Source organism: Prunus persica, chromosome G7 (assembly GCF_000346465.2).
Source record: "Prunus persica cultivar Lovell chromosome G7, Prunus_persica_NCBIv2, whole genome shotgun sequence".
Lineage (NCBI taxonomy): Eukaryota > Viridiplantae > Streptophyta > Magnoliopsida > Rosales > Rosaceae > Prunus > Prunus persica.
In genome coordinates, this window is record NC_034015.1 from 12,418,828 (window position 1) to 12,443,559 (window position 24,732).

Sequence of the window (24,732 nt, forward strand, 5' to 3'; positions counted from 1 at the left end):
AGATACACTCTTTATAATAATATCAATGAACTTCTAAAACCTTAAAATGGAACAAGTGAAATATCCAGGCATTTTGTAGTTTTATTTGCTCTAACTAATATCAAATTAATGGCGAGAAGGATGGCAGCCGATGAATAAGGGACACTTTTTTATTGTATTTTATTAAAAAATTGTCATATATGAGATTTGAATTCATGCACCTCTTTCAACAAAATAAAAATTGAATAACACTATCAAAAGGTCATGAACCTGAATATGGTACAATCAGACACAAAGCATAAGATCTTATAGCATTTTTTTTTAACTGTACAGGGGAGGGGAGTTTTCTCTCTCTCTCTCACACACACACACACTATCAATGTGCCATGGGGGTTCGAACTTAAGACCACTAATCCACAAGTTAATATCATTTTTCACTGGGATAGACCCAATTGACAAGATATTATTGCTTTCGTGTAGCATTCATATTCCATCCAACATTTGTCATTTGCCATATTTAATCAGAAATTCTCTAGCATTACCCCAATCTTCTACAATTTACAAGGATGATCAAAAGTATGAATCAATGTTTCACTCAATTTTTTGGTTAGTGGATTATCTTATTTCATTGTCAATCTCCTTCAAATAGTGGGTGTGATAGATAATCAGATGAATATATATATATATATATATATATATCTTATCAATACCAAACAAAGAAAACTAATTGAAGGGTATATTATCATCCACTAGATGGAGCTTACTCAAAACACCATTGTGATGTCTCAAAGCAATAAATAATAAATACAAAATATTTTTTAAAAAAGGAGAAAAAATATTTTTTTCCCTTTAATTTTTTTATTTAGATCAAATTCAAGAAAAGTTGGGTCCTATCAGTATTCATCAGCATGAAGTTGAGGTCAAATAACAGAGCAAGCAAGCAAAAGGGCATTATGGTCAGGCAACATAAACCAATAGAATCAACTGTGAGGGCAAAATGGTAAATTAAAAAGGAGCCAATGATTGAAAACAGCCGGACGGAGGTTACTGTTGGAGAACGTTGGGACTTGGGAGAAGAGTGTTTTTATGTGTGTGGGGGTCACAGGTGGCGTTGCTGTCTTTCTCGCTGACGTGGAACGACCAAGGAACATGATTGGTCTCACGTTAGGCCAACCTGGACACCCCACCCACGTCCACCAACCGCGCGTGAGCTGTAACAACGTGCGTGGGAGATTACGAGCGCAGTGCCAATCCTACGGCTGGTTCCGTTTAACCAGACAATCTTGGCCGTCCGTTCGGGGCTCAATCATGCTCCACGTTTGGGGAGAACTTGGATTTTTTTAAATATTTTTTTGGGATTTTGTAGGTGGTGAGTTGCATTCAACGGCTAGGCTGGCTTCTCAAGTATCCTCTTCATTTGTGATTTGGTACTTTGCCCTCATCGGCCTCATGCCACAAGAAAAAAAAAACAAATTCTTTTTCTTTCATCCAATTTTCACCTATTGATTCATTGACAATTTGTTTGTTTATTATTATTTAATTAAAGGGGCCATATTACAAATAATAAATTAACTTGAATTGAAAATCAAATAAAAGCGAACTTCAATCTAGACCGGGCATTTGTTAATGGTCGTTTGAGCTAATGACATTTAGTTTTTAGTTGGTTAGCACCATAAACAAAAGTGGCAACAAATGTCACCAAATAATAGTGACTGTTGTCACATTTTTTTAATTTTTAATTTTTTTAGTGTAGATTAAGTATCGATTTCAAATTTTATGGAGGAAAATTTGTTGTATTGTTGAATAAATAAATTCAAATCGTGCATCTCAATATGGGCAAAACATATTTTACTGATTCATGGTCGATCCTATTATAATTACAAATTCTCTTCCAATGCCGGATATTTCTTAGTATCCTAACAATGAAATTAGTTCCTTAACATCAATTTCTCTATAATATAACTATATATATATATATATAAATAAAAATAAAAAACAACCGCACCATGGGCAATATCAAAGAAAACAAACAATAAGAGCCCACCTTTCCCATGGAGATAAAAAAACAAAAAGAAATAGTACCAAAAAGTTTTTTGGAGGATGGGGGCCAAAAATGAACACATAATTGGCATTGCTCCATAATGTGAAGCTCATGCGTTGTTTGCAGTCCAAACTGCAGTTTTTCTACGGCTTGTCTATTAGCGTAGACAAACTGGTCATTGGCCAGTGGCCAGATAGTGTCAATGTCCCCATTGCCAAGCATCATTTTCTCATCAACCATATATTATGCAATGTATCATAAGCATTTCTTAGGGTAAATTACTTTCTAATCCCTTTATGTTAAGAGACCATGGTTCGTCTACTCCTCTCCTTAATTTTTTTGGTCTTTAATCTAAGCAACGCATGTGTGTAGATCTCGTTTTAATCTATTGAGTGAGATTGAATTTGTGACCTATCTTAATTTCAATTGCTTTGCCACGTAATAGTAATTCGACTATTCTATCATTCATCACTAACACATAATAGCAATAGCTTCACGCAAAATTTTCTCCTTTTTACACACTTTCCTCGCCACCTCGATTAGACTTTATATCGGTTGTCTTCAATTGTTGGAAACATATTTTAATTTGAAATGTAAGTATATACATAGTAATGTATAAAGTTTTTTTTATAAGAAATCATTTAATGGGTTGCCAAAAAGAAATTTTATTAGACAAAACAGACATATAAACAGACAGATAATAGGAGAATAGGAATTCGAAGTTAATTAATGTGAATAATTAAGTTGGATGTCCCCACTATGATATGGTTTTAATACTTGTTACCCTGTAATGCACCAAACAAACCCCACTTAGATATATGATGGAATTGATCCTTATCGTACCACCATCACTCAATAATGTCCTTTAATCAAACACTGGCGATTTGGTCCACACAAATGGCTTTAACTCAGATCCCTAATTTGGGCAAAGATTATATAATTTGCTTTTATGTCTTATTCATTCCCATGAAAGTGTTATGTACAATTTGCTTTGAATTAGTCCAGTGAAAAAAGGGCTTTGATTTGCAGATCAGTCATGTTCGAATCTCCATGACACCGTGGCAGTATGTGTAAGAAAACCCTCCCTCCCCTTCCTAACTTTGACAAAAGGAAAAAAACCTCAGGCATGTTACATAGAATCAAAACTGTTTGCCAATGACCATTTTATCTATCGACACACAATATACATTTTGTTGGAGATTTTAAATTCAAATCCATGAGCGATAGATATATTTAAATCCTCTTTTTATTATCTTTAAAAAAATCTTCCTATAGGCTATATGGTAATGGTGCACACACACCGTCCTCTTGATTTAATAACAACCATTAAGAAAAAAAAAAATTTAACATAAACTAATAACAAGAATGAGGTTATGCCTCTCTATGTACAGTGATGTCTTTCTACCATATATTAAATGAGAAGATAGCCTATTGTACCATCTGTTCCAATACAAATTAGTGAATGAGAACTAATTGGGCAAATTCAAATGTTGGAGCAGTGAAGTTGCAGGCATCTATTCATATTTACCAGAGCCCTCATGATCTATCTGTAAGCCTTGAAAAGTTGCAGACATTCATAAAAGGTGGAAGGAAAATGTGTCCAAAGAAAAATGCCTCACTGCCAGTTAACAAACAGATAGAGCCTCCCTAAATCCAATGCTAAGAGCACTTGTATGAAGGCCCTTCTTCTCAAAATCTGCATTGCCTTTCTTCATCATGGAAACGAACTCGTTGTAATCGATCCGACCATCCTGGAAAAAGAAGAAGAAAGAAACAAGTTTGAAAATTAATTCTTCATGTAAATGATCAGAAAGTTCTGAGTTTACTCTCTCTATGTGCCACAGAAGTACTCACATTGTCCTGATCAACTTCCCGGATTAGCTCTTCCAAGTGAACATCCACAATGCCAAACTCCTCACAGGCTTGTTGAAGCTCATCTTGAGTGATATAGCCACTGCCATCTTTGTCAAAGTATGAGAAAGCTGCAAACAAATGATCTTCTTTCTCTACTTTGTTTAGATGCAAAGTTGCTGCTATGAACTCCCCGTAATCGATTGTGCCACTATTGTCAACATCTGCCTGCAATTCAGAACAAGTAACATTTGCATAAGAACAATTGAAGATCCACAAACAAGTTGGATGAAGGAAATATGTGGAATTACAAATTTTTGTCTCTGAGGCATACTTTTCCAGAAACCTATCAAAGGCAATAGGTAGCATCATTCAGTTTAGAAGGATAATGCTGATATAAATACTCACAGCTTGCATAAGATCATATATCTCAGACTCATTTAGATTAGCTCCAAATCTTTTCAGTCCATCTCTAAGTTCTTCAAAAGTAATTTGACCGCTATTGTCAGTATCTATCATTTTGAACATTTCTTTTAAACCAGCAATTTCTTCTTCAGAGAGGTGCTCTGCAATGACCTGCAGACAATACAAATAGAGTTAGAAGCCAGCTTCACAAGAATTAATGAACTTAGAAGTATAAAATACAATGGCAAAGACTCTTACTCTAAGAGCCATTTTCTTAATTTTGTGCATTGCAGAAAACTGCTTCAAGCGACTTAAAACTGCGGAATCAAGAGGCTTGTCTGGAGCCACTCCATCAACCTGAACCCAAGGGTGGCCTGCAAGAAATCAGAACAAACATTATTGTTTTGCAATGCTGATGGCATCCTCCAACGTACAAGACCAATCTTTTCCTTATAAAACTGCACAGCCTCAAGATTCATTTAAACCAATAATGGCTCTGACGATAGAATTCATTCTACATTCTAGGTTAAACATATTGCAGGATCTGATTCTAAGAGAAATGTAATTGAATTTGTGCCTCTCTTGACGAAGGGGATTGTCCTAGTCTCACTTTCTTGATAATAAACAGAAATGTATAAACTTACACAGAACTTGATGAGCAGTTATCCGCTTTTTCGGGTTTCTAACAAGCATCTTCTTAACTAGATCTTTGGCACTTCGAGAAATACTAGGCCAGGGATCTGATGAGAAGTCAAGATCACCATGCAAAACCTCTTCAAATATCTCTTGCTCAGTTTCTGTTTCAAATGGAAAAGAGAGAATAAGAAGAGGAGAAAAATGGCAAGTGCTTTGTGGAAAAGCACAGGCACACACTCAAGACAGGAAAGACATTGTAAAACTCTTACCACCCCAAAACGGAGGCACCCCACTTAAGAGAATGTAAATGATAACACCAGCACTCCATACATCTGCTTCCGGACCATAGCGCTTGCGCAGGACTTCAGGTGCAACATAATACGGGCTTCCAACCACATCACCGAAAATCTCCCCTGTCATTTTAAGTGTCAATGATATAGAAGACAAAGAAAAGTAGTATGAAGCACCACAAAACTTATAAAATATTGTAGGCATGAAAATAAGCAGTGGGGAAGCATGCAAAGAAACAGTTACCAAAATAGGTGTTTGTCATAATCAGTTACCAAAATGTTAAAGGCTATCAATTTTAAAATCATCTAAGGTGTAACGCCCTGCTTAATAATATATGCTGTCACTTCAGATAGGAGAAAATGTAACAGTAAATAAAATCATAAAAAGGAATTGATCTGTAAGGTAAGAAAGAGGACAATTGTTAAGACATACCTGGCTTAAAGAATATTGATAATCCAAAATCTATAGCCTTAAGGGACGAATCCTCGTCCTCATTGACGAAAAGAAAGTTCTCCGGCTTAAGATCACGATGCATGACACCCAAAGAATGGCAGGCTTCTATAACACCAACTATAGTCCTTGTTAGCTGTGCTGCCTTTCTTTCGGTGAAATGGCCCCGCTTGATAATCCGATCAAACAGCTCACCACCTGAACATAATTCCATGACAACATGAACTGCAACAGCATCCTCATATGCTGCCTTAATCGCGATCACATTTTGATTCCCTGCCAAGTGATGCATTATTTGAATTTCTCTCCTCACATCCTCCACATCTTCTGTATTCAGCAGTTTCCTTTTAGCAATGGATTTACAAGCATACTCCTTTCCAGTTGATTTCTCCACACAATGAAAAGTTGTCCCAAACTGTCCATGCCCAAGCTTTTCGCCCAAATCGAAGAAATCCTTCAAATGACCTGTTTTGGTTTGCAAGACAGAGTCAGCCTGAAGCCCTGCACTTGCTACCCTCTTGACACTATGAGGCTTCTTTGGTCTTGCCGCCACTGCTGGCTTAGTCTCTGCCTTTTGTGGTATTGGTTGTCCCGGTTCCTTGAGAATTTTTGGTTGTGCTGGTTTAGTCTCTCCTTTTTGAAGTGTTACTTGTCTTGCAAGTATGGTCTCTTCTTTCTGCTTCTGAGGTTGTGCCGGTTCCTTAGGCTTGTCTGGTTGAACCTTCTCCTTTTGATTTGAAGGCTGCACCGGCTTATAGTCTTCCGTAGCTATTTTAACTTGTTCCGGGGCCTTGTTTTGAACACAAAGAGGAGCTTCTGAGTTCTTCTTACTCAATTGTGGTGTTGCATCAGTACTATTAATTTCTCTACTGCCATGAGAAACAAAACCTGTCGATCGAGACCACCAAAGCGAATTCGAGACTGAATGGAAGAGACCGTCCTTCGTCGATCCAACGCAGTTGTTTCCCATCGGATATTGATCTCTATTCTCATCAAAAATCTAAAAGCAGAGACATATCATATGAAGGCCAAAATCCCATTTCTTTCCTCCCAAAAAGGTAATGGATACTAAAATGAAAGGACCAAAAATGGAGCATTATCCCCCAATTACCAACTCAATCGCAATTACTTTAACGACAATAAATACTTGAAATGAATCCACCAACCAGCAGAGAATTCTGTATTGCTCACTGTAATAAAGAATTCAAACAATTCTAATCAACATATTATAATCTTCTCAAACAAAAGCGGTGCCCCAGAAAGAGTCTCAAATATACACAAAGACTCAGCCTCAGCCTCAGCCAAAAAAAAGTCCAAACACATCAACCAAATCAAGCTAACCCAAAAGACCCAATTGCCTAAACTCTCTTACAAGTTAGAAAAAAAAAACATAAAATTTCCTCAAAAACCATTCAACCTTCCAATGCATTACCCGACGGAGAAGAAAGACTATCCAAAACCCAAACTTCGACGAAACCCAATATTTTGAGGCCAACTATATTGACAAATTCCACGTCAAAAAAGGAAGAAAATTTTCAGATTCTGAAGGGAGGGAAAAAAAACAGAGAAATAAACAATGGCAGAAGAAAAAGGAAAAAAAATGAAGACACAGTCGTCTTGTGTGGTTTTTGGATTGTGAAAAAGAGTACTAGGGTTTTCTCTCTACCTTTGTTCCAAATTTATATAATCATGCACAAGAAGAAGGAAGGAAATTGTGGAACGAAAGAGAGAGGGAGGGAGGGAGAGAGAGAGAGAGAAGGTAGGTTTTTCTGTTGGAATGTTTCAAAACTTATAAAGACGCGTTTTTTTTTTCTTTCTTTGCCTTATGTTTGACTGTGATGACCCAAACAGAAACTTTTGACCTTTCGGATTGGGACCCACTTGATAAAATATATCTATGATCTTGGACTGCAAAGCGGAATGGACGGCTGAGATCTTGTGACTTGGAGGACTTTCAGATTGTTTTGTTATGACCGGCACACCATCAAGTTATTACAGCTGTACAACAAGGATTTGCCGGTTTGCGGGATCTTAGTGGGCCGGGCTACCGCCGGCTGCCGGCCCAAGCCGGTGTGATTTCCTTTCTATTTTCTTAATATGTTCAATTCCCACAATTGGAGGGTAATATGAATATTGTCACTTGGTTGAGAAAAATGTAGTTAGCAATTGAATTATGTTTTGTACCGCTTTTGGTTATGTCACTAACCACAGAATCATAGAAGAAAAATTTACTAATAATTAATTGAATCGTCAAATTTTCTTAGCTGACAATGTATCGGTATCTTACTTATTAGAAATAAAAATAAGTGAGATTTATAATTTGTCTTTGTTCAAATAAATAAGACACAACTACCACTAAGCAAACAAAATTTTTGGTAAACAAATTGGGGTTGGTAGCAATATTCACAAGCATGCTTCATCTTGCCTTCTTTTGTTTATCAAGAGTTTAGATTCATTCTTAGATGTCTCTCTAGGTAATGTGGAAGTTTCCTTCCAAATTCCTAGAGCATATGACATGCCAAGCAATAAATGTAGTCTTCCAATTCTCTCATGCGAATATTATTGTTGTTAACAACTGAAATGACCATCTTTTTTATACCCAAGAGAGAGAGAGAGAGAGAGAGAGAGAGAGAGAGAGAGAGAGAGAGAGGGAGGACCATTGACTTGACTTGACACTGATCCAACTGTAATTCAGATAACATCGTAGGAACTTGTTTGACTCCACGAGGTTGGCTGTGTTTTTGGTTTGATAAATCTTTCCTTGGTCAATAATGGCTTTGTAGTCGTGTAGCACCACTATCTCTGCATTTTGGTATTGGCTTTTGGTAGGTAACTGGAAACTTCGTCAAAAACAGAGGATCCTTAAATTGTCCTAGATTAAAAAACATTATATTTTATCCAACAACACTCTGAGGTGTGGCACTAACTAGGCATCGACTGGCCCATTCTCATTCTGTGTGAAAGTATGAAATTAGTGTGAAAACGAAATAAGAGCAGCATAATATGTCATCAAGATGTCATATAAGTATATCCCCTGTTTTGTAATTCTATTATGTGGGGAAATAATTGATGTGCTAATCAGAAAATAGGATTTTTCTAACATTAGTAGGCACATTCATATCTTAGGGCGAGAAAGATGATTCATGCTAAAACATAAAACCATTGAGAAACCATTGCATTATAACATGAACCCATTATTGTCAAATGGCCCTGTGGTCAAGCCCTCATAGGAAATGCATATATTGTGTATTCTATTTTGAGGCGAACGGGAAGATAGGAAAATAACAGCAGAAGGCTGATGGTCACTCTATTAACAAGCTACTGGACAACATTGATGTGACCTACCGTGGGCTTGCTTCAAACATCTCTTGCTAACCCAGAAAGATCAACTTGCCCTGAGTCGTTGCCGCCATTTGCTTTAGGAAAAGCTTCCTGCTGACTGCCTTCAATGGGTACCTCTTGCCTCTTAGATGGTAGTGAACAAGAGGGTCCCTCATCAAAGATGCGTGGAACCCCAAATGCACTGAAGAATCCATTCCTCATCTCCTCAGCAGCATCAAAGAAACGGCTGAGGCCACCCATAAAGGTACGTTCAATATCTTCAATATCACTGCGTAGCCCAGGGAAGTCAAATGCTCCATGCTGTGATGACCCAAGGTAGACAGACCCTTTGAGCACCTCTTCCGTGACATCATCTTCAGTGTACTCTTTATTGGATTGCACCACTTCAACAGGCCTAACAAAAAGTAAAGTACCCAACATTGGTCAATGTTGTAGTAACATAAATAATACCAACGCTCAAAAAAGGAGAAGAAAAAGAGATGGATACTTTTTATGTAGCGGATAGCTCCAATTACATTCAGAGGCTAGCAAAGACACAGTTGGGAGACATGATGCTCACAGAAAGATTTTCCTACTTAGGTAGCTCATACACCCACTGAACAATCATAGTATTCAGCTTTAAAGTCCATGCCATTTGTCTAAATAAGCATAAATCACTTCATCAACTGCCAAACCAATTTGACATGCCATACTTGTTTACATGTTGTCGTGGAATCATTCAAATTAATCTAAAAAACAATTTATCAAGTAACCGGTAGCATCACAAATTTCTGAAACTAATTCCCAATCCAATGTAAAGAATTTGATTATATTGGCTCTAACAAAAACGTCAACAACCTATTTTGCATGACCATTACAGGACCTCTGAGCATACTCATCGGAACACTGTAGCCAAAACCATAATACTTTTTGTAAAATAAAGTTAGATGTCCTAGCTGTTTGTACTCTGATTGGAACGAAGAAAACTAAAACAACCTTATAAATAATCACACGCTATCATACTTTGCTAGACTGTAATTCAAGCGCATTTGAGCAATTTATATAGTTCGGGCATCAAAACATGGTCCATATTATCATGTATTGTCAACAAGACAGAAGAAAGAAATTTGATTCTCCTTCGTACTGTGTTTTCATAATCATCACAGCATAACCAACATTTGCTTCTTTAATTTAGCTTCAAATATCATAATTTCATGACTCTTAACATGTTTTATCCTAACCCATAATCCTCATAACACAAAAAATCCAAACAAAAAATACAGAGAAAAAGAAAAAAACCCCAAATTGAAATAGAGATCAAAAGGGTTAGAACTAGTTATTTAAAAAATATATTGAAACTGTATATCAAAGCATAAAAGATAGAGGCCGCTAAAATCACAGTGCTTTGATTAGGCAATTCATTGAAACCCTAGATTGAACTACTCCTAATTTGCCACAGGATTTTAAGGAAATGGAGAGAGAGAGGCAAACCTGCCAGCGCAGTCCCTGAGAAGCTGCTCGGTCTTCTCGCACTTTCGGACAAACTTTCCAGGCTCCACCTCCTCAGTCTTGCACTGCGTCTTCATCACCTTCCTCGTCGAGCATCGCTCGCCGACCGATCGAGGGTTTATGTCACCCGCAGTTGATTTGTTGTCGTCTTCATCGTCCCTCCACACCCATCCCATTTTTTTTCTTCTCTGTATGCTTTCCTTCTATGCCTCTTTCTCTGCGTGCCTTTGAGCGAACTCCAGAAAATCTCTCTGCGATTTTTCACTACTCGGTGGAAGGTCCGGGAAGATTGCTGCTTTACTTGGGCTCCAAGGCGGCTCGTTGGGCTAGATTTGGGCCTTTTGTGCACTTGGTTGGAAAAGGGGCTTCGGCCCGACCACGTAAACCGACATCTCATATAATTGAATGAAAAAATCACATTGAAGTCAAAGAACGAGATGTCGTTGGTAGATAGTCTCAAATTATTATTATTATTTTTTACAAAGTTATTTTTTAAACTACTCTAATATACGAAAAGGGGATCGAACTCAGGTGCAACGCTCCCTTCACTCTGGCATTATGGCACTCACATGCTACTTGTGTCAGATTTTCTTTGGTTGCAGAATTAAGCTATTATTTTTGTTGTTGAGATAATTTGTAGACAAAATGAGCTTCTTTTTTTTTGGTTATTTATATAAGCGATATTAGATTAAAGGGGATTTAAACACATAACTTTATGTGCAAGAGTTAGCTCTCAGTCACTTAAACTATTATACATTTTTGCGAAAATTAAAATTTGGCTCAAGTTACTGGAATTAAATAATTTCAATGTAAAGTAGTATTTATTATTATTATTATTATTTTTTGCCAAAGAATTTATTATTTATATCTCAATACAGTGATTATATTGTGTTTGTTGCAATTTGCCATCTCAGAAAAAATATTGATTCTACGTTTTTAATCGAGAAATAAAAAGTGGTAAAGTACAAAAAGAAAGTTAGTTGTTAGCTTATTATTGGTATAACCGTACAATTTTCTTTTAAAAAACAGAAATTATTTTAACTAAATTGACCAGGTCACGCCCGGTGGGACTCGAACCCACAATCGCCTGATTAGAAGTCAGACGCCTTATCCATTAGGCCACGGGCGCCTTTGCTTTTACACCAAAATATCTACAGTTTTATGTGATTTCCCCGCCTTTTTTTTTGTTTTCTGGTCAGACATTTTCTTTGTTGTTCTGTTGACTGATGAGATGTATCATCTATATATGAATTCCCGCTAAGAAGAGAATTTGAAGGCAAATCATGAGAAGCTTCATCAAACTGCAGTCGTTGTGTTCAAGCTCAACCAGCAAGATACTTCATTTCCGCTTCTCAAAGTATTACAAGGCTGATCATTTTGCTACACTCAATAAACCATCTAAGCCTAAGAAAGCCCACTCGAAACAAGAAGCAGAAAGCAGCGGCTTTGGCTCGCTCTTCAGTGAAATAACTGAGATTTTGGGCGCTGAGAATGTTACTGCGGAGGAAACTCTGTCTGGGATTTTGATATCTGAAGAAGCCCAGGTGAGGGTTGGTGAGATTGGGGAAGAGTGCCCGCCTTGCACGCTAGCTGTTCGTAGAAATGCGGAGGATAGTGTACTGCAACAAAAGGAGGATATAACGGTTTTGGAAGATGCCCACTTGGAAAATGTGGCTGAAATTGATGTTAGCCCGGTTGTTCATGAGGTTACAAAGATTGTCAGGGCGGAAAATGGTTTGATTTCTATGGAAGAGCTGTTAGAAAACATGGGTTTTCAGTTAGATTCAGAGATTGTTGACAAAGTTTTGAAGAGGTGCTTTAAAGTGCCGCATTTGGCTTTGAGATTCTTCAATTGGGTGAAGCTCAAAGAAGGGTTTCGTCATACCACAGAGACTTATAATACCATGCTCTTTATAGCTGGGGAAGCCAAAGAGTTTGCAATGGTGGAGAAGTTGGTGGATGAAATGGAAAAGAATTCGTGCCAGAAAGACGTTAAGACTTGGACTATTCTTATCTCACAGTATGGGAAGGCTAAGTTAATTGGCAAAGCCTTGTTGGTCTATGAAGAGATGAGGAAATGCGGTTACGAACCGGATGCAGTGGTTTATAGGTTGATGATACGTGCACTCTGTGCTGCTGGAAAATCTGACGTTGCAATGGAATTTTACAAGGAGATGGTAAAGAAGGACATTGGGCTTGACACGAATTTGTACAAGCTGTTATTGAATGGTATAGCTAGATCTGGAGAGACTGGTGCTGTTGCCTTGGTTTCAGATGACATGATTAGAGTCTCACAGATTCCAGAACACATTGTTTATGGTTCTGTCCTCAAGTGTTTCTGTATCTCTGGAAGAATCAAAGAAGCTTTAGAATTTATTCGTGAGCTTAAGAACAAAGAGGTTATTCTTGGCCCTGAGTATTTTGAGACTTTGGTGAAAGGACTGTGTAGGGCTGATAGAATTGTAGATGCGTTGGAAATTTTGGATATCATGAAGAGAAGAAATATTCTTGATGGGAAGGTTTATGGGATTATCATCAATGGGTACTTAAGAATAAATGAAGTTTCTAAAGCACTTGATCTGTTTCATAGCATGAAAGAATCTGGATATTTTCCTATGACTTCTACGTACACAGAGCTGATGCAACACCTTTTTAAGTTGAATGAATATCAAAAAGGCTGTGAGCTCTATGAAGAGATGCTGGAAAGTGGAGTTGAACCAGATAGTGTGGCAATCACAGCTGTGGTTGCAGGTCACGTCCGCCAAAACCATATATCTGAAGCATGGAAAGTATTTAATAAAATGAAGGAGAAAGGCATCGAGCCCACTGTCAAGTCATATTCTGTATTCATCAAGGAGCTATGCAGAATTTCAAGGACAGATGAGATTCTCAAGGTCTTGTATGATATGCAAGCATCTAGTATAGTCATTCGAGATGACATATTTAACTTGGCTATACATCATATGGAGAAAAAGGGAGAGACAGAGAACCTTGAAAAAGTAAAACAGATGCAGAGAAACTATAAACTTCAACCACAAGAAGAAGAGGTATTTAGTAAGGATCTGTGCAAGGGAGAGGAGCTCAATACTGGGTTGGACTTTAACCATTCAGAACCAGCGAGGATGGATCGCAATCCTTTATTGGAGCCACTTTCAAAAGCTTATGATGAGCAGGACTTGCAAAAAATTTGTAGAATTCTGTCCTCGTCAACAGCTTGGTGCTCTATTCAGGAAGCTTTGGAGAATTCTTCTGTTGATTTCACTCCAGGGCTCGTTCTGGAAATTTTGAGGAGTAGCAGTATGCATGGTTTGGTAGCATTACAATTTTTCGCATGGGTGGGAAAGCAAACTGGTTATAACCAGACAACCGAAACTTATAACATGGCTATCAAAATCGCAGGACGAGGGAAAGATTTCAAACACATGAGAAGCCTTTTCTATGAAATGAGAAGAAAAGGTTTCTCAATAACAGCAGATACATGGACAATAATGATAATGCAATATGGTCGAACAGGTCTGACAGAGATTGCTCTTCAGATTTTTGAAGAGATGAAGTCTAATAATTACAGCCCAACTGGCAGTACCTACAAGTATTTGATCATATCTCTTTGTGGGAGAAAAGGTAGAAAGGCAGATGAAGCAATTAGAATATTCCAGGAGATGATTCGTGCCAATCATGTACCTGACAAAGAATTGGTTGAATCTTATCTTGGTTGTTTATGTGAAGTTGGTGAGCTATCAGATGCTAGAAGATGCATAGATTTGCTCTCTAAAGCTGGTTTTACAATTCCTCTTGGTTATTCCTTGTACATTAGGGCTCTTTGTCGAGCTGGGAGATTGCAAGAAGCTGCAGCATTGATGGATGATGTCAGGGAGGACCGGTCGAAACTGGATCAGTACACTTATGGGAGCCTTGTTCATGGACTTCTGAGGAGTGGACAGTTAGAAGCAGCACTGGCCAAGGTGGATTCTATGAAGCAGGCAGGCATAAATCCAACCGTCCATGTATATACATCTTTAATAGTTCATTTCTTCAAAGAGAAGCAGATAGGAAAAGCTTTAGAAATTTTCAAGGAAATGCAACAGGAGGGTTGTGAACCGACAATTGTTACATATTCTGCGCTCATTCGAGGGTACATGAACATGGAAATGTTTGCTGAAGCTTGGGAAGTCTTCCACAAGATGAAACAAAAAGGGCCATTGCCTGATTTCAGAACTTATTCAATGTTCATTTCTTGTCTTTGTAAGGTGGGTAAATCTGAAGAAGCCATACCGCTTATACCTGAAATGTTGAACACTGGGATTGTTCCCAGTGTGGTCAATTTTCGAACCGTATTTTATGGGCTTAACAGAGAAGGTAAGCAAGATTTGGCTCGCAATGTAATGCAGCAAAAGTTGTCTTTAATAAGAAAACGTAAGTTTACATAATTCCTAATCCTTGTTTTACGGGCATGACTGGTATGGTGTTTGATTTGGCTCGCTCTTCTGTGGCATTTATTTGGAACAATCTTTTCATTTTATAACAAGATAAATAGAACACTTATTCTGCAAGAGAGTGCTTGCCAGGTACAGCTTGTGCATGGACAATACATCCAACAAGCATTCGTATTATTAAGAGCTATCTCTAAACCATTATAAGAGGTTACAGAGTAGTACGATGAAAAAAGTACTTGCAGCTGGACCAAATGTCAGCCCAATCTTTGTATTTTCTGACATTTAATTTGTCTCGGAAGGATGCCGGGCAAATCTCAACCAGGTCTTCAATCAAAATCTGGCTGCAATGAGGAACAATCTAGGATCAGCTTTCATTCATGCAAATTAAAAGAGGATAAAGTAAAATAACAAAGCATCACATTGTTTTTCTAAAATCCAAAAATACTCACATGTTGCCATCAAATCTTCTACTTGTCAATCATGGAATTATATTTGGTTTGCTCCAGAACCATACCAATTTCAGAACTAAAGAGCCTGAAAGTTACCAAATGACAGGCTCATTATAATTGTTCATATGTTCATAATTTAATAATAATATATAAAAAAAGGTCCAATCTTTTCCAATAAAGAATTTTCTAGGAAAACCAACTGGCAATTCTGTATATTCGATTTATTACTTGACATTATATGATGACAACATAAGTTCATAACCATATGTAGCAAATGGTGCCCTTCAGTTTCCCATAAGTAGGAGGTCAAGGGTGAGTTTTCTGGGTCAATACCTATGAAGTATGTGTGTGTACGACCGTAGACTACCATGCCTCAGAGAAAACCAAACACATATGCGTTGGATAGAACAGAGCAAGACATAATTATATACTTTGCCCTATATGATGTCTCCTACACTCATGGTGTCTATTGAATATTGATTATTTAGCTACGGACTTGTATACACTACCTTGACTACAGCTTCTTTACAATAGTTTCTTTTACACGCTCATAGTAAGTCATTCTCCGGATAGCTTTTAGAGCTTCATCAAAGTTCCGGCTTCGAAATGCATTTGCAAAAGAGTTAGACCAGTGCTTCAGTTTCTCTTGCATCTGGATGAGCAAGAAGAAAAGTTAGTTAAGAAAAGAAATAAAATGAATGAAGGGGCACTAAACTCGCCATCATGCATATTCTGATTAACTTAACACGTGAATTAAAAAGGCTCTACAAATTAGACTGCAAGCCACATATGTGGCAGGATAAGAGAAGTGCCATGCTACTGTGATGTTTAACTAATCATTCCCGAATGTATTCAAAAGGTCTCGGGTCATACCTGAGACTGAATCTGAACTAAAGCCTGAGAGTCAGCAGCTTCTTCAACAGCTTCCCTGATTTCCAGAATCTGCAATTTCAAAGTCAGAAGGTATAAGAAAATCAAAGTCTTTAATGGAGACCAGATATCAGAAAAAGAAAAAATTGACTCAATGACTCTCATCAACTTCGGTATATCCATACAAACAAAATAAAAACAAGTCAGTGACTCCAAAACGTCTATAGGTACTATGCTTTCTCCAATATTTATAACCCAAGTTTACTTTTTCTGAAGAAAAAAAATATAGAAAAAGAAACTATCTCCACTGCAAACCATGCCAAACTTCCACCACAAAACTGTCATGTCACTTCCAACATGTCCAACAGCCAAAGCCATATTGATAACCTCAAATACCAATGTAAATTACTCTATGAAGCACGCGTCAACTATCTTTAAGTTTACAAAATATTTTCACCATGAAAGATTTGTCAAGATGGGGGAGACCCTGATGGGTGATATTTGTCTCGAAACAAGTGCACTCTAAATGTCAAAGATTCCATCTGATATAGAGCAACAAACTCTTTCACAGATTTTCAGTCACTTTGCACCAAAATTTTGGACTATGGGAAAAATTATAATTTATAACGCTCCAGTTACAAACAGATATAGTTGTTATGTCTGGAAAAACAAGGAGAGAATATACTGTATAAAGACAACATAGTCAACTTTTGCAAATTACCTCAGTTAACAACTCTGATTCCGAAAGTGTCTCTTCTTCATCAACATCCACACCTTCAAGCTTCAACTGAAAACAAAATAGAACAAGTAAATTCTAAAACCCGTAGTATATATATAAATGTATATGTGTGTGTGTGTGTGTGAATATTTACCATATAACCACATTCGACCAAGACCATTTTCTGCTTAACAGTGCGGTTCTCATAACATTGTTTTCAACACAACAAGGTACCATGAAAATGAATCAACTCTGAGCACAACAACGAATACAAACCTAATAGGCGAAAAGTACACTTACAATGTAGATTGCCCTCGCCAAGGGCTTGCTAAGTGTGAGGTATGCATCAATCACCCTAGCAGACTGTTCAGCAGCATACTCTCTTTCCTCCTAACAACATAATAAACATTAAAGCAAAACAAAACTTTCTCCTTCGTATAGTTACTATTTTTATATCTTATATTTTGAAATACAAAGATGTATCAGAAATACCTTTGATTTTGTATGAACAAGATCAGGGTGCAATTTTTTCTGCCAGTCTTTATACTTTCCCTCCAGATTGTCCACCACACTGTCATACTTTCTCTCCCTGTCAAAACTAATTTTTATAAGAAAAAAAAGGGAAATCACATTGAAGAGTGAACACTAGCTAAAACTTCCAAATTTTCATTCTTTTTAATTTGTGAAAGGAAATGCTCAAATCAGAATGACATAAACTAAAGATTTGAAACCAATAATTCGTTAAACAAGTTACAAAATTTTCACTTTCTTTCCGCCTCCCTCTCCGCTTTCTCGGTAACCAAACAAATACGAACCATAAATTCAAAGCAGAGAGAATAAAAATAAACATAACTGAATTCACGAAATACTGATAAGAATTTATAGTTCTCAAAGATTCAATTACTTACAGTCCAAATATCTGAAAGTAATCCACCGACTGATCCACAGGTTGAATGCACCGACAAGATGAACAAAACAGAAACGGCACCGCTTCAGCCGCGGCACTACAGTTCCAGCACTTGGCGCTGGCTTTCTCCGCTGATTGGGAGGAGGTAAAACATTTTCCGGGAATTTTGTGAATCTCGAGAAAATCCAATCCGCTACACGGGAAAAGGCGGTGGTGTGTTTTTACATTGGGTGAGAAGAAAGTGCCGGATTGAAACCACCTGGTGGAATTGAATGAGAAATGAGACGTCGGAGTTAGGGTTCGTCGGAGAACGGAGGAGAGAGAAGTAAGTAGGTGTTTGTTCGACATTGTTGGAGCTCACAGACCTCTGGCGGTTGGGTTAACAAGTGTCTGGCAACTTCCAGGGTTCAAGGAATAATGGCAATATTTTAGGGGACAGAGGAGGAATTTTACTGAAGGGGAAGGATAAAAAGGGTCTTCTGGAAGGGATTTTATGTAAAACGGTAAGGCCGGGCGGCTATACGCTTTTTAAAAAAAATATCCCGAGTATGGCCGCGCGGCTATACTATTTGTTTATAATAATAAAATTCGGATAACCGGCCGGCTATACTCTCTTCATAAAAAACACCGCGTATAGATTAGGTATAGTTATAAAAGGACCCGCCAGGCACATAGCGCCCGGGTTGCCAAGTGTCAAAATAGTATAGCCGCCCAGCTATACTATTTTTATTATAAAAATCCCAGTATAGCCGCCCGGCTATAATAGTTATAAAAAAAGGGACCGCATGCGCATAGCGCTGTTTTCGCCACGTGTCAAATAGTAAAGCCGCACAGCTATACAAGTTTTAATAATAAAAACCGTGGTATAGCCGTCGGCTGTACGTGTTTTATTTAAACTACCCAGTATAGCCGCGCGGCTATACTATTTATTTAAAAAAAGGGTCACCCACCTGGCAGCTAAAAATAAATAAAACATAAAGACCCTTCTAGTTGCATTAGTTTATACTTTATAGATATTAATTTGATAGTTTCGACATATCCAAAGTAGATATTGAAGAGAGAAAAATTTTGTTACTGCACACATTATTTGTTGTAGAGAATTGCATGCTGAGTTGGAGTGTTCTTGGTATTTGTTTCACATTTCAAACAACACTTTACATGAAGAATATTACCACCTCGCTTACTACTATACCCATAGATCTTTCTTTAAAATTGTTGTTCTGGTTGGCAAAGAGTTTGCAAAATCACCATCTTGCATTTTTGTTACAACAAGTAAGAAATAATCTTAGCCTCTCACATTCTTTCAATTAGTAAAATAAGGAACATGAAAAATATGAATAAAATACATACATGTTTTTTTCGGCAATATTTTGGCAAATTACAACTGATAATTTCGGCCACTATATGATATTTTAATATGATTTATTTAATTTATTTAATATATATTATTTTTACTCAATAATATGCAGAATTTATGTGTATAATATCTGAATTCATCTCTGCACCTGAGTTCCTAGGTTACGTTTCCCTTGCTCCAGTATCTCTTGTATAAGAAATCAAAAATCAAAAATAAAAAACCCAAGTGATCATTGGTACAAGTTCTCTGCTGTTCTTTGTAGGATAATCTGTTGTCAGTCAAATGCTTATGTGGTTCATACTCTGACAAGGTCAGCATCTTGTGTTGCCAGACAATTGGACAAAAGAGAAGATTCACAACCAGGTGAGCAACTTGGATGCAAGTTGTTCTCTGCCATTTTCACTGTTTTATTTCCCAAGCATGGCTCATCCAAGTGGACTAGCGGTACTTTCAAGATGGGGACTAAAAAGTATTCCCAAATCACAACTCTCAACTATAATGAGAACAATTTTTCATCACAGAACTGATGAAAGAACAAGTCCCATGTTCTATATTAAAAAATAAATTTTGCATTACAACTTATTATGTAAATCATTATTCTCAAATATTGGTACATCCTTCACTGCCTCTTGGACCTTATAAACAATGTATTATACATTTAACCATTCTATAAGTAAAATGTTACAAATCCACTCTTCAGTCATCTATTAGGCTTGCAATGTAGAGTGACTTAACAAAACTCAGACTCTTGCATTTTCAACTTCCCACAAAAATTGCCCGTCTTTAATTCACGCTGAAGCAACAGTACCAATGCTTTTGTTGCTGCCTCATCTTCTTTACTCTATTAGGGCCACTCTCATCCATGCCATTTGCCTTGGAGCTCATGTGGTTGGTGGTACTGTTCATAATATGATTCAAGTCCAATACTGGTACCTCCGCAGTCCCGTCTTTGGAGGAACACAAGGCAGACTGGTTATTATCACAAGAAATTGAAAGTTCCTGCTCTAAGGAAGTAGGTACTATTCTGTTCTGGTTAACTTCCTTTGACAGAGAATTTGATCTTGCATAGCTGGGACATACGAAAAATAAAAAAGGTTAACCTTTTGGCTCCTAGATAAAATCATGGTGTTAAAGGAAGGTATACGATTTGGAACCCAAATTTCTAGGAAAATGCGCAGGAAATGATTATGATCAATAATATACATAATTAATTACCTTAAGTTGTGAGGGCCAGAGCTATTTGTCACAGACTTAGGCAAAGTCCTCTCAATGACTTCTTTAGATGCTTCAACAAAATGTTCACCACTTACACACATTCCACCTTCTAAGGGTTTTGGGTTACCTCCATCAGTTTCCTTTCGGGGGACTTCATTGGTAAAGCCAGAAGAGGACCGAATTTGAGCATTCAATCCATTTTTTCGAACCTTATAAATTACCTTTTCTAATGTTCCTAAAGCTTGTTCTACCTCAGAACTGATAACAACATTTCTCTTTCCATTGACTAGACTCTTTTCTGCAACTCTGTTGGATGTTTGATTCTCAAGCTGCCCCCCGTCTTCGCTCTCTACCTCCTCAATCTCACCAAAAGTGCTTCTGCCAGTAACTAATGCATCATCTGACATCAATTCACTTGCAGGGTGAACTTGTGCATCATCTGGGGCAGCTTCACTTGCAGAGTGATCCTTTTCAACTTTCTGATCCATATCCACCAACTTCAAGTCACTCATCTGATTTTTCATTAGGTGTTCTTCAGAGAGATTGGACGTGTCACTGTTTAGCCTTTCTCCTTCCAGAGGTCTGTTTGGTTCATTAAGTGGAAAAAGAGATTCACGTATCTGAGTGTACAGCGGGCCTTCCAAGGCATTACTGTAATCTCCATCACAGTTAAGCTTAGAAGACACTGCCTGTAAGTTTGTAATGGTGTTAAGCATTGGAAAATGTGAGAAGAAAATGATAAAAACAGAGTCTCATGTCATGAGAATGAAAGGATGTTTCCATGCAGTTCCAGCAAAATGGCCAACATGTAAATTCAAAAAATTTATCCACCCCTTTCCTTTTGAAGGCACTCTTTGGATCTTGGAAATGGAAAGATAAAGGAAATTTCTGAGCCGGAAACCATATAACCTTTTGATAGAGTCGGAAACCATTGCCAATGAGCTGCCTTGAGAAAAAATTTATAAGGGATGGCGGGACAAAGTCCATTTTTATATCCATAGTTGCTATTGTCCTACAAAAATTGACAATGTTGAGGGCTTTAATTACAAACCACTGAACAAAGTGAACAAATTTCACATTCACACCACCATAGCTTACCGAAAGTAACTTCTTTCTTTGGTAACCTTCTGTATAGCAAAGCCACCCACCACATCTATCCTTACCAAATCCTTTGCTCCAGCAGTTTCCTCGTTCATGAGACCACAGACACCATCAATGCTTTCCGAATCAGAGACCTGAGACGGGATTTGCAATAAAGTCAGTTTTTCAGGTTTCTATCTTGGAATTCCAGGAAGATTGGACATATGGAAAGCAAAATAACAATTGAAGTCAACAGGCTACTTCAGTTAACTACCGATTTTAAGAGAACAACAATCAGATCATCTTGGAAGTACTCAAACATAAAATAGTGTACAACAGCCTCCCTAGGTGAAAGTGGCCATGGAACCTTCATCCTTTCTTCCAAAAATATAAATAAAAGTCAGCATTTTGAATGGAAATATTCTCATAAGTAGAAGAAAAAAAAGAATCTTTAACATATGATTTGGTTTTATGCCTTATTATAGACAAACCTCACTAAAGATATCTGTTCACCAATCCGGACCCTCTGCAAACATTTGGCTGAGAGAATTTTGAAAGTTGGAATGGTAGACTGAGGCCACCTGGGAGAAGGGTTCAAAACAAATTATTGTATAAATAACAGTTAAATTCCTTTATTACAGAATAAGAGTTTTTGTAATCTCTGTCTCTCTCTCTCACACACACAAACAGACAAGTAGGAGGAAACACGAAACAACTATTTCAACATAAATTTCCATCAAGCCGACCAGATCTAATTACAAGAGAGATGCATAAATGAAGTGCACATGCAATGATTGAAATGACTTACCATTTCTTGTAAAGTTCTGACTCCCATGAGGCGCATAAACCTGCAATGAAATGAAACTTGTTTGCCTCAAAAAGACTTGACTTATTTAAAGTTCACTATTGTAGCATGAGACATACGAACTTTCAAGTGTTTTAGTTTAACTTACAGTCATCTACAGATCCGTCTACGTAGCCTTCAACAAGTAATGTATGAAAGGGAGTGCCTTGGATTCCCTCGCGATACATAACACGGAACTGTTCATTATCATGTTTTAACTGTAGAATGAAGTATATTTGCAACTATGTAAGTTTCACAATATAAGGGTCACAATGCCTCATTAGTACAAATTCAATAACGTTTAATGATGACTGGTCAAGACTAAACTATGAAATATGCCGTCAGTAAATGAACTGTATTAAATTTTTATAATTTTAGAAATAAGTTTCAAACATGCGAATGTAACAATTTACAACTTTAAAATGTTAATGAAAATTTGAAGTTATAGAAGTTGTACATATTAAAAAAGAGACTCAGACAGCATCTGTAAAGGCCCAACCACGGACATAAGAAGTCAGAACCTCTTATCCTTTATGAATGATAACAATGAAACTCATCAGCCCCACTTATTACAAAATTGATTCAATAGAAGTAAATTTATAGGTGTGGCTGTCAGGGAGAGATGCACACGCACTTACACACATATACAATACAGGAAAAAGTGAAATATTATAACCAAGAGAACAGTTCCAGAGCAAAACATGATTTGAAGAAGATAATGCAGATTAGATAGCATACTTTCCATTCAGGATGTAATGTGGTATCACAAGTAGTCAATCCCTTGTCATCAACAATGCAAGCACTCCTCAACATGTCAAGTAAATTGGATACTTCGGCAGTCTTTTCTTCTATCACATTCTCATTACATCCTGCAGGACCCATAAAGCTAAAATTATTATGTGTTCGCCTAATACAATTAGCTTTTGTCAAAATTTTCTTACGCTATTTTAAGATCCAGGCATACAATCGGTGGCTGATTAAAGAACACAAAAAGAAAATAATTAGCAACCTTCAATTTCATTTTTGGAAGAACGAATCAGCTGATTCTTGACAAGGAGTTTTAAGGCCTCCCTATTTGTTAGATTAGGAGATGCCAGTGTCTTGTCCAGCCTCTCTCTGTACTGAGTGATCTTTTGTGTTTTCTCCATCTTTGCATCTCCAACAAACTGGGAAGAGCCCCCCTCAGAAAGCTATGCGGGAAATTTAAGCCCGGTATTCCTGACAGACTTCAGTTTCATACCATGATTTATTATAATTACATCCAAAAAGAAAAATTAGAAACTGCAATCAAGGAAGCTCTCTATGATCACCAGTAGCAATAGAATTCTCAATCACCAGCAACCAGAAACAGATATTTAAGCATATCATTGAGCATACACAATAAGCTAGCCTCAGAAACAATACTGAAAAATATCGAAATTTACAAGCATACTAACTGAGAGAGCCAATAGAAGCTGAAGGAAACTATCAGTCCAATAACTGAAAGCATAAAATTTCTCAGCTTTGACCAGTTGAATTTAAAAATGAAACAGAAACTAATTCATGTCCCTTGCAAATATAAAGTTAGCATGAAATCAAAAACCAATCCAATACAACAGCATAAATAACAAAAATGAAAGTACCCATAATTGAAATCACATCAAAATCATAAAACTTTAACTCACAGGAAGCTAACTCTGCGGAAAACTATGAACAGAACCCAGTTCCAGTTGCTTCACAGCTCTGAAGTCTGAACAGAACCCAGATTATAAAACCTGAAATCTTCACTGTTCAAATGAAGATCTCAATAAAAAGGAATGATTCTCAGCTCTGTAACGACAGACAAGGCCAGCTGACGTTGATACCGCCCAGACGGATGTTGAACATGGAAGGCCTATTTTTTCTTGGGTGTAACGGACTGCTGACGCATAGCCGATAACTAAACTATCAATATAATCATAAATAACAAAACAAAACGTATTTGTTTTAAGAAAAATGAAAATGGAATCAAAATGGCAGTAGAGAATTCATACGGTTGGTTTGCAGTTGTACTTGTATTGGCCTTAAGACAAGGATGAAGAAGAGTGTCGGGCGGGTGAGGCAACACTTGAAGGTGCCCACCAACCACATCGTTAATACGGGAGGTTGGGGGTAATTAATAGGTACCAAGAAAAAAACCTAGCAAATTATAGCAAATAAGTAAAAGATGAAATCTGAGTCGGAGTAATTCTTCCCTATTACGGTTGCGTGCAATTATAATAGTTTTTTTTTTTTTTTTCACATAATGAGAGATATAAACAATTTTATAGTTCGATAATTATATTTGTATACTTGCAATTTTTATAACAGTAACGTTAAATTCATCGAGATAGAGTTACTTGTAAAATAATGCTTCGA

The 24,732-nt window shown here is 37.2% G+C and overlaps 5 protein-coding genes and 1 non-coding gene across 12 annotated transcripts; 1 reads left to right on the plus strand and 5 right to left on the minus strand.

Moving 5' to 3' along the window:
• On the minus strand, positions 3,251 to 7,620 carry LOC18769609 (calcium-dependent protein kinase 26). The gene is made up of 7 exons (XM_007204810.2): positions 5,636 to 7,620; positions 5,182 to 5,325; positions 4,921 to 5,073; positions 4,535 to 4,650; positions 4,280 to 4,447; positions 3,875 to 4,099; positions 3,251 to 3,771 (listed from the first exon to the last, which is right to left on the minus strand). Exons 1-7 carry the CDS (start codon positions 6,621 to 6,623, stop codon positions 3,646 to 3,648), a joined length of 1,920 nt encoding a protein of 639 aa, XP_007204872.1. The 5' UTR covers positions 6,624 to 7,620; the 3' UTR covers positions 3,251 to 3,645.
• Positions 8,776 to 10,757, minus strand: LOC18771872. 2 transcript variants are annotated; one of them, XM_020569278.1, is made up of 2 exons: positions 10,481 to 10,757; positions 8,776 to 9,389 (listed from the first exon to the last, which is right to left on the minus strand). In XM_020569278.1, exons 1-2 carry the CDS (start codon positions 10,657 to 10,659, stop codon positions 9,011 to 9,013), a joined length of 558 nt encoding a protein of 185 aa, XP_020424867.1. In that variant the 5' UTR covers positions 10,660 to 10,757; the 3' UTR covers positions 8,776 to 9,010. The 2 variants fall into 2 exon arrangements, with proteins under 2 accessions (XP_020424867.1, XP_007202625.1); XM_007202563.2 differs by having other exon boundaries at positions 10,466 to 10,755.
• TRNAR-UCU lies at positions 11,540 to 11,612 on the minus strand. The gene has a single exon. It is a non-coding gene; the product is annotated as a tRNA-Arg (tRNA).
• Positions 11,718 to 14,934, plus strand: LOC18769672 (putative pentatricopeptide repeat-containing protein At5g06400, mitochondrial). The gene has a single exon (XM_007204431.2). The coding sequence runs from the start codon at positions 11,767 to 11,769 to the stop codon at positions 14,908 to 14,910; it is 3,144 nt and encodes a 1,047-aa protein (XP_007204493.2). The 5' UTR covers positions 11,718 to 11,766; the 3' UTR covers positions 14,911 to 14,934.
• On the minus strand, positions 14,980 to 18,271 carry LOC18771505 (iron-sulfur cluster co-chaperone protein HscB, mitochondrial). 2 transcript variants are annotated; one of them, XR_002272708.1, is made up of 8 exons: positions 17,862 to 18,271; positions 17,446 to 17,542; positions 17,254 to 17,343; positions 16,957 to 17,022; positions 16,239 to 16,307; positions 15,875 to 16,017; positions 15,366 to 15,450; positions 14,980 to 15,257 (listed from the first exon to the last, which is right to left on the minus strand). XR_002272708.1 is itself a non-coding variant. In XM_007204723.2 (7 exons), the coding sequence occupies exons 1-6, from the start codon at positions 18,206 to 18,208 to the stop codon at positions 15,880 to 15,882; spliced, it is 807 nt and encodes a 268-aa protein (XP_007204785.1). In that variant the 5' UTR covers positions 18,209 to 18,271; the 3' UTR covers positions 14,980 to 15,257; positions 15,875 to 15,879. The 2 variants fall into 2 exon arrangements, 1 of the variants encoding a protein (XP_007204785.1); XM_007204723.2 differs by lacking the exon at positions 15,366 to 15,450.
• On the minus strand, positions 19,712 to 24,678 carry LOC18771785. 5 transcript variants are annotated; one of them, XM_020568448.1, is made up of 12 exons: positions 24,369 to 24,677; positions 24,021 to 24,253; positions 23,366 to 23,582; positions 23,095 to 23,225; positions 22,466 to 22,574; positions 22,321 to 22,360; positions 22,004 to 22,093; positions 21,787 to 21,886; positions 21,531 to 21,667; positions 21,342 to 21,444; positions 20,433 to 21,121; positions 19,712 to 20,286 (listed from the first exon to the last, which is right to left on the minus strand). In XM_020568448.1, the coding sequence occupies exons 3-12, from the start codon at positions 23,502 to 23,504 to the stop codon at positions 20,001 to 20,003; spliced, it is 1,824 nt and encodes a 607-aa protein (XP_020424037.1). In that variant the 5' UTR covers positions 23,505 to 23,582; positions 24,021 to 24,253; positions 24,369 to 24,677; the 3' UTR covers positions 19,712 to 20,000. The 5 variants fall into 5 exon arrangements, with proteins under 5 accessions (XP_020424037.1, XP_020424039.1, XP_020424038.1 ...); XM_020568450.1 differs by having other exon boundaries at positions 24,021 to 24,256; XM_020568449.1 differs by having other exon boundaries at positions 24,021 to 24,274.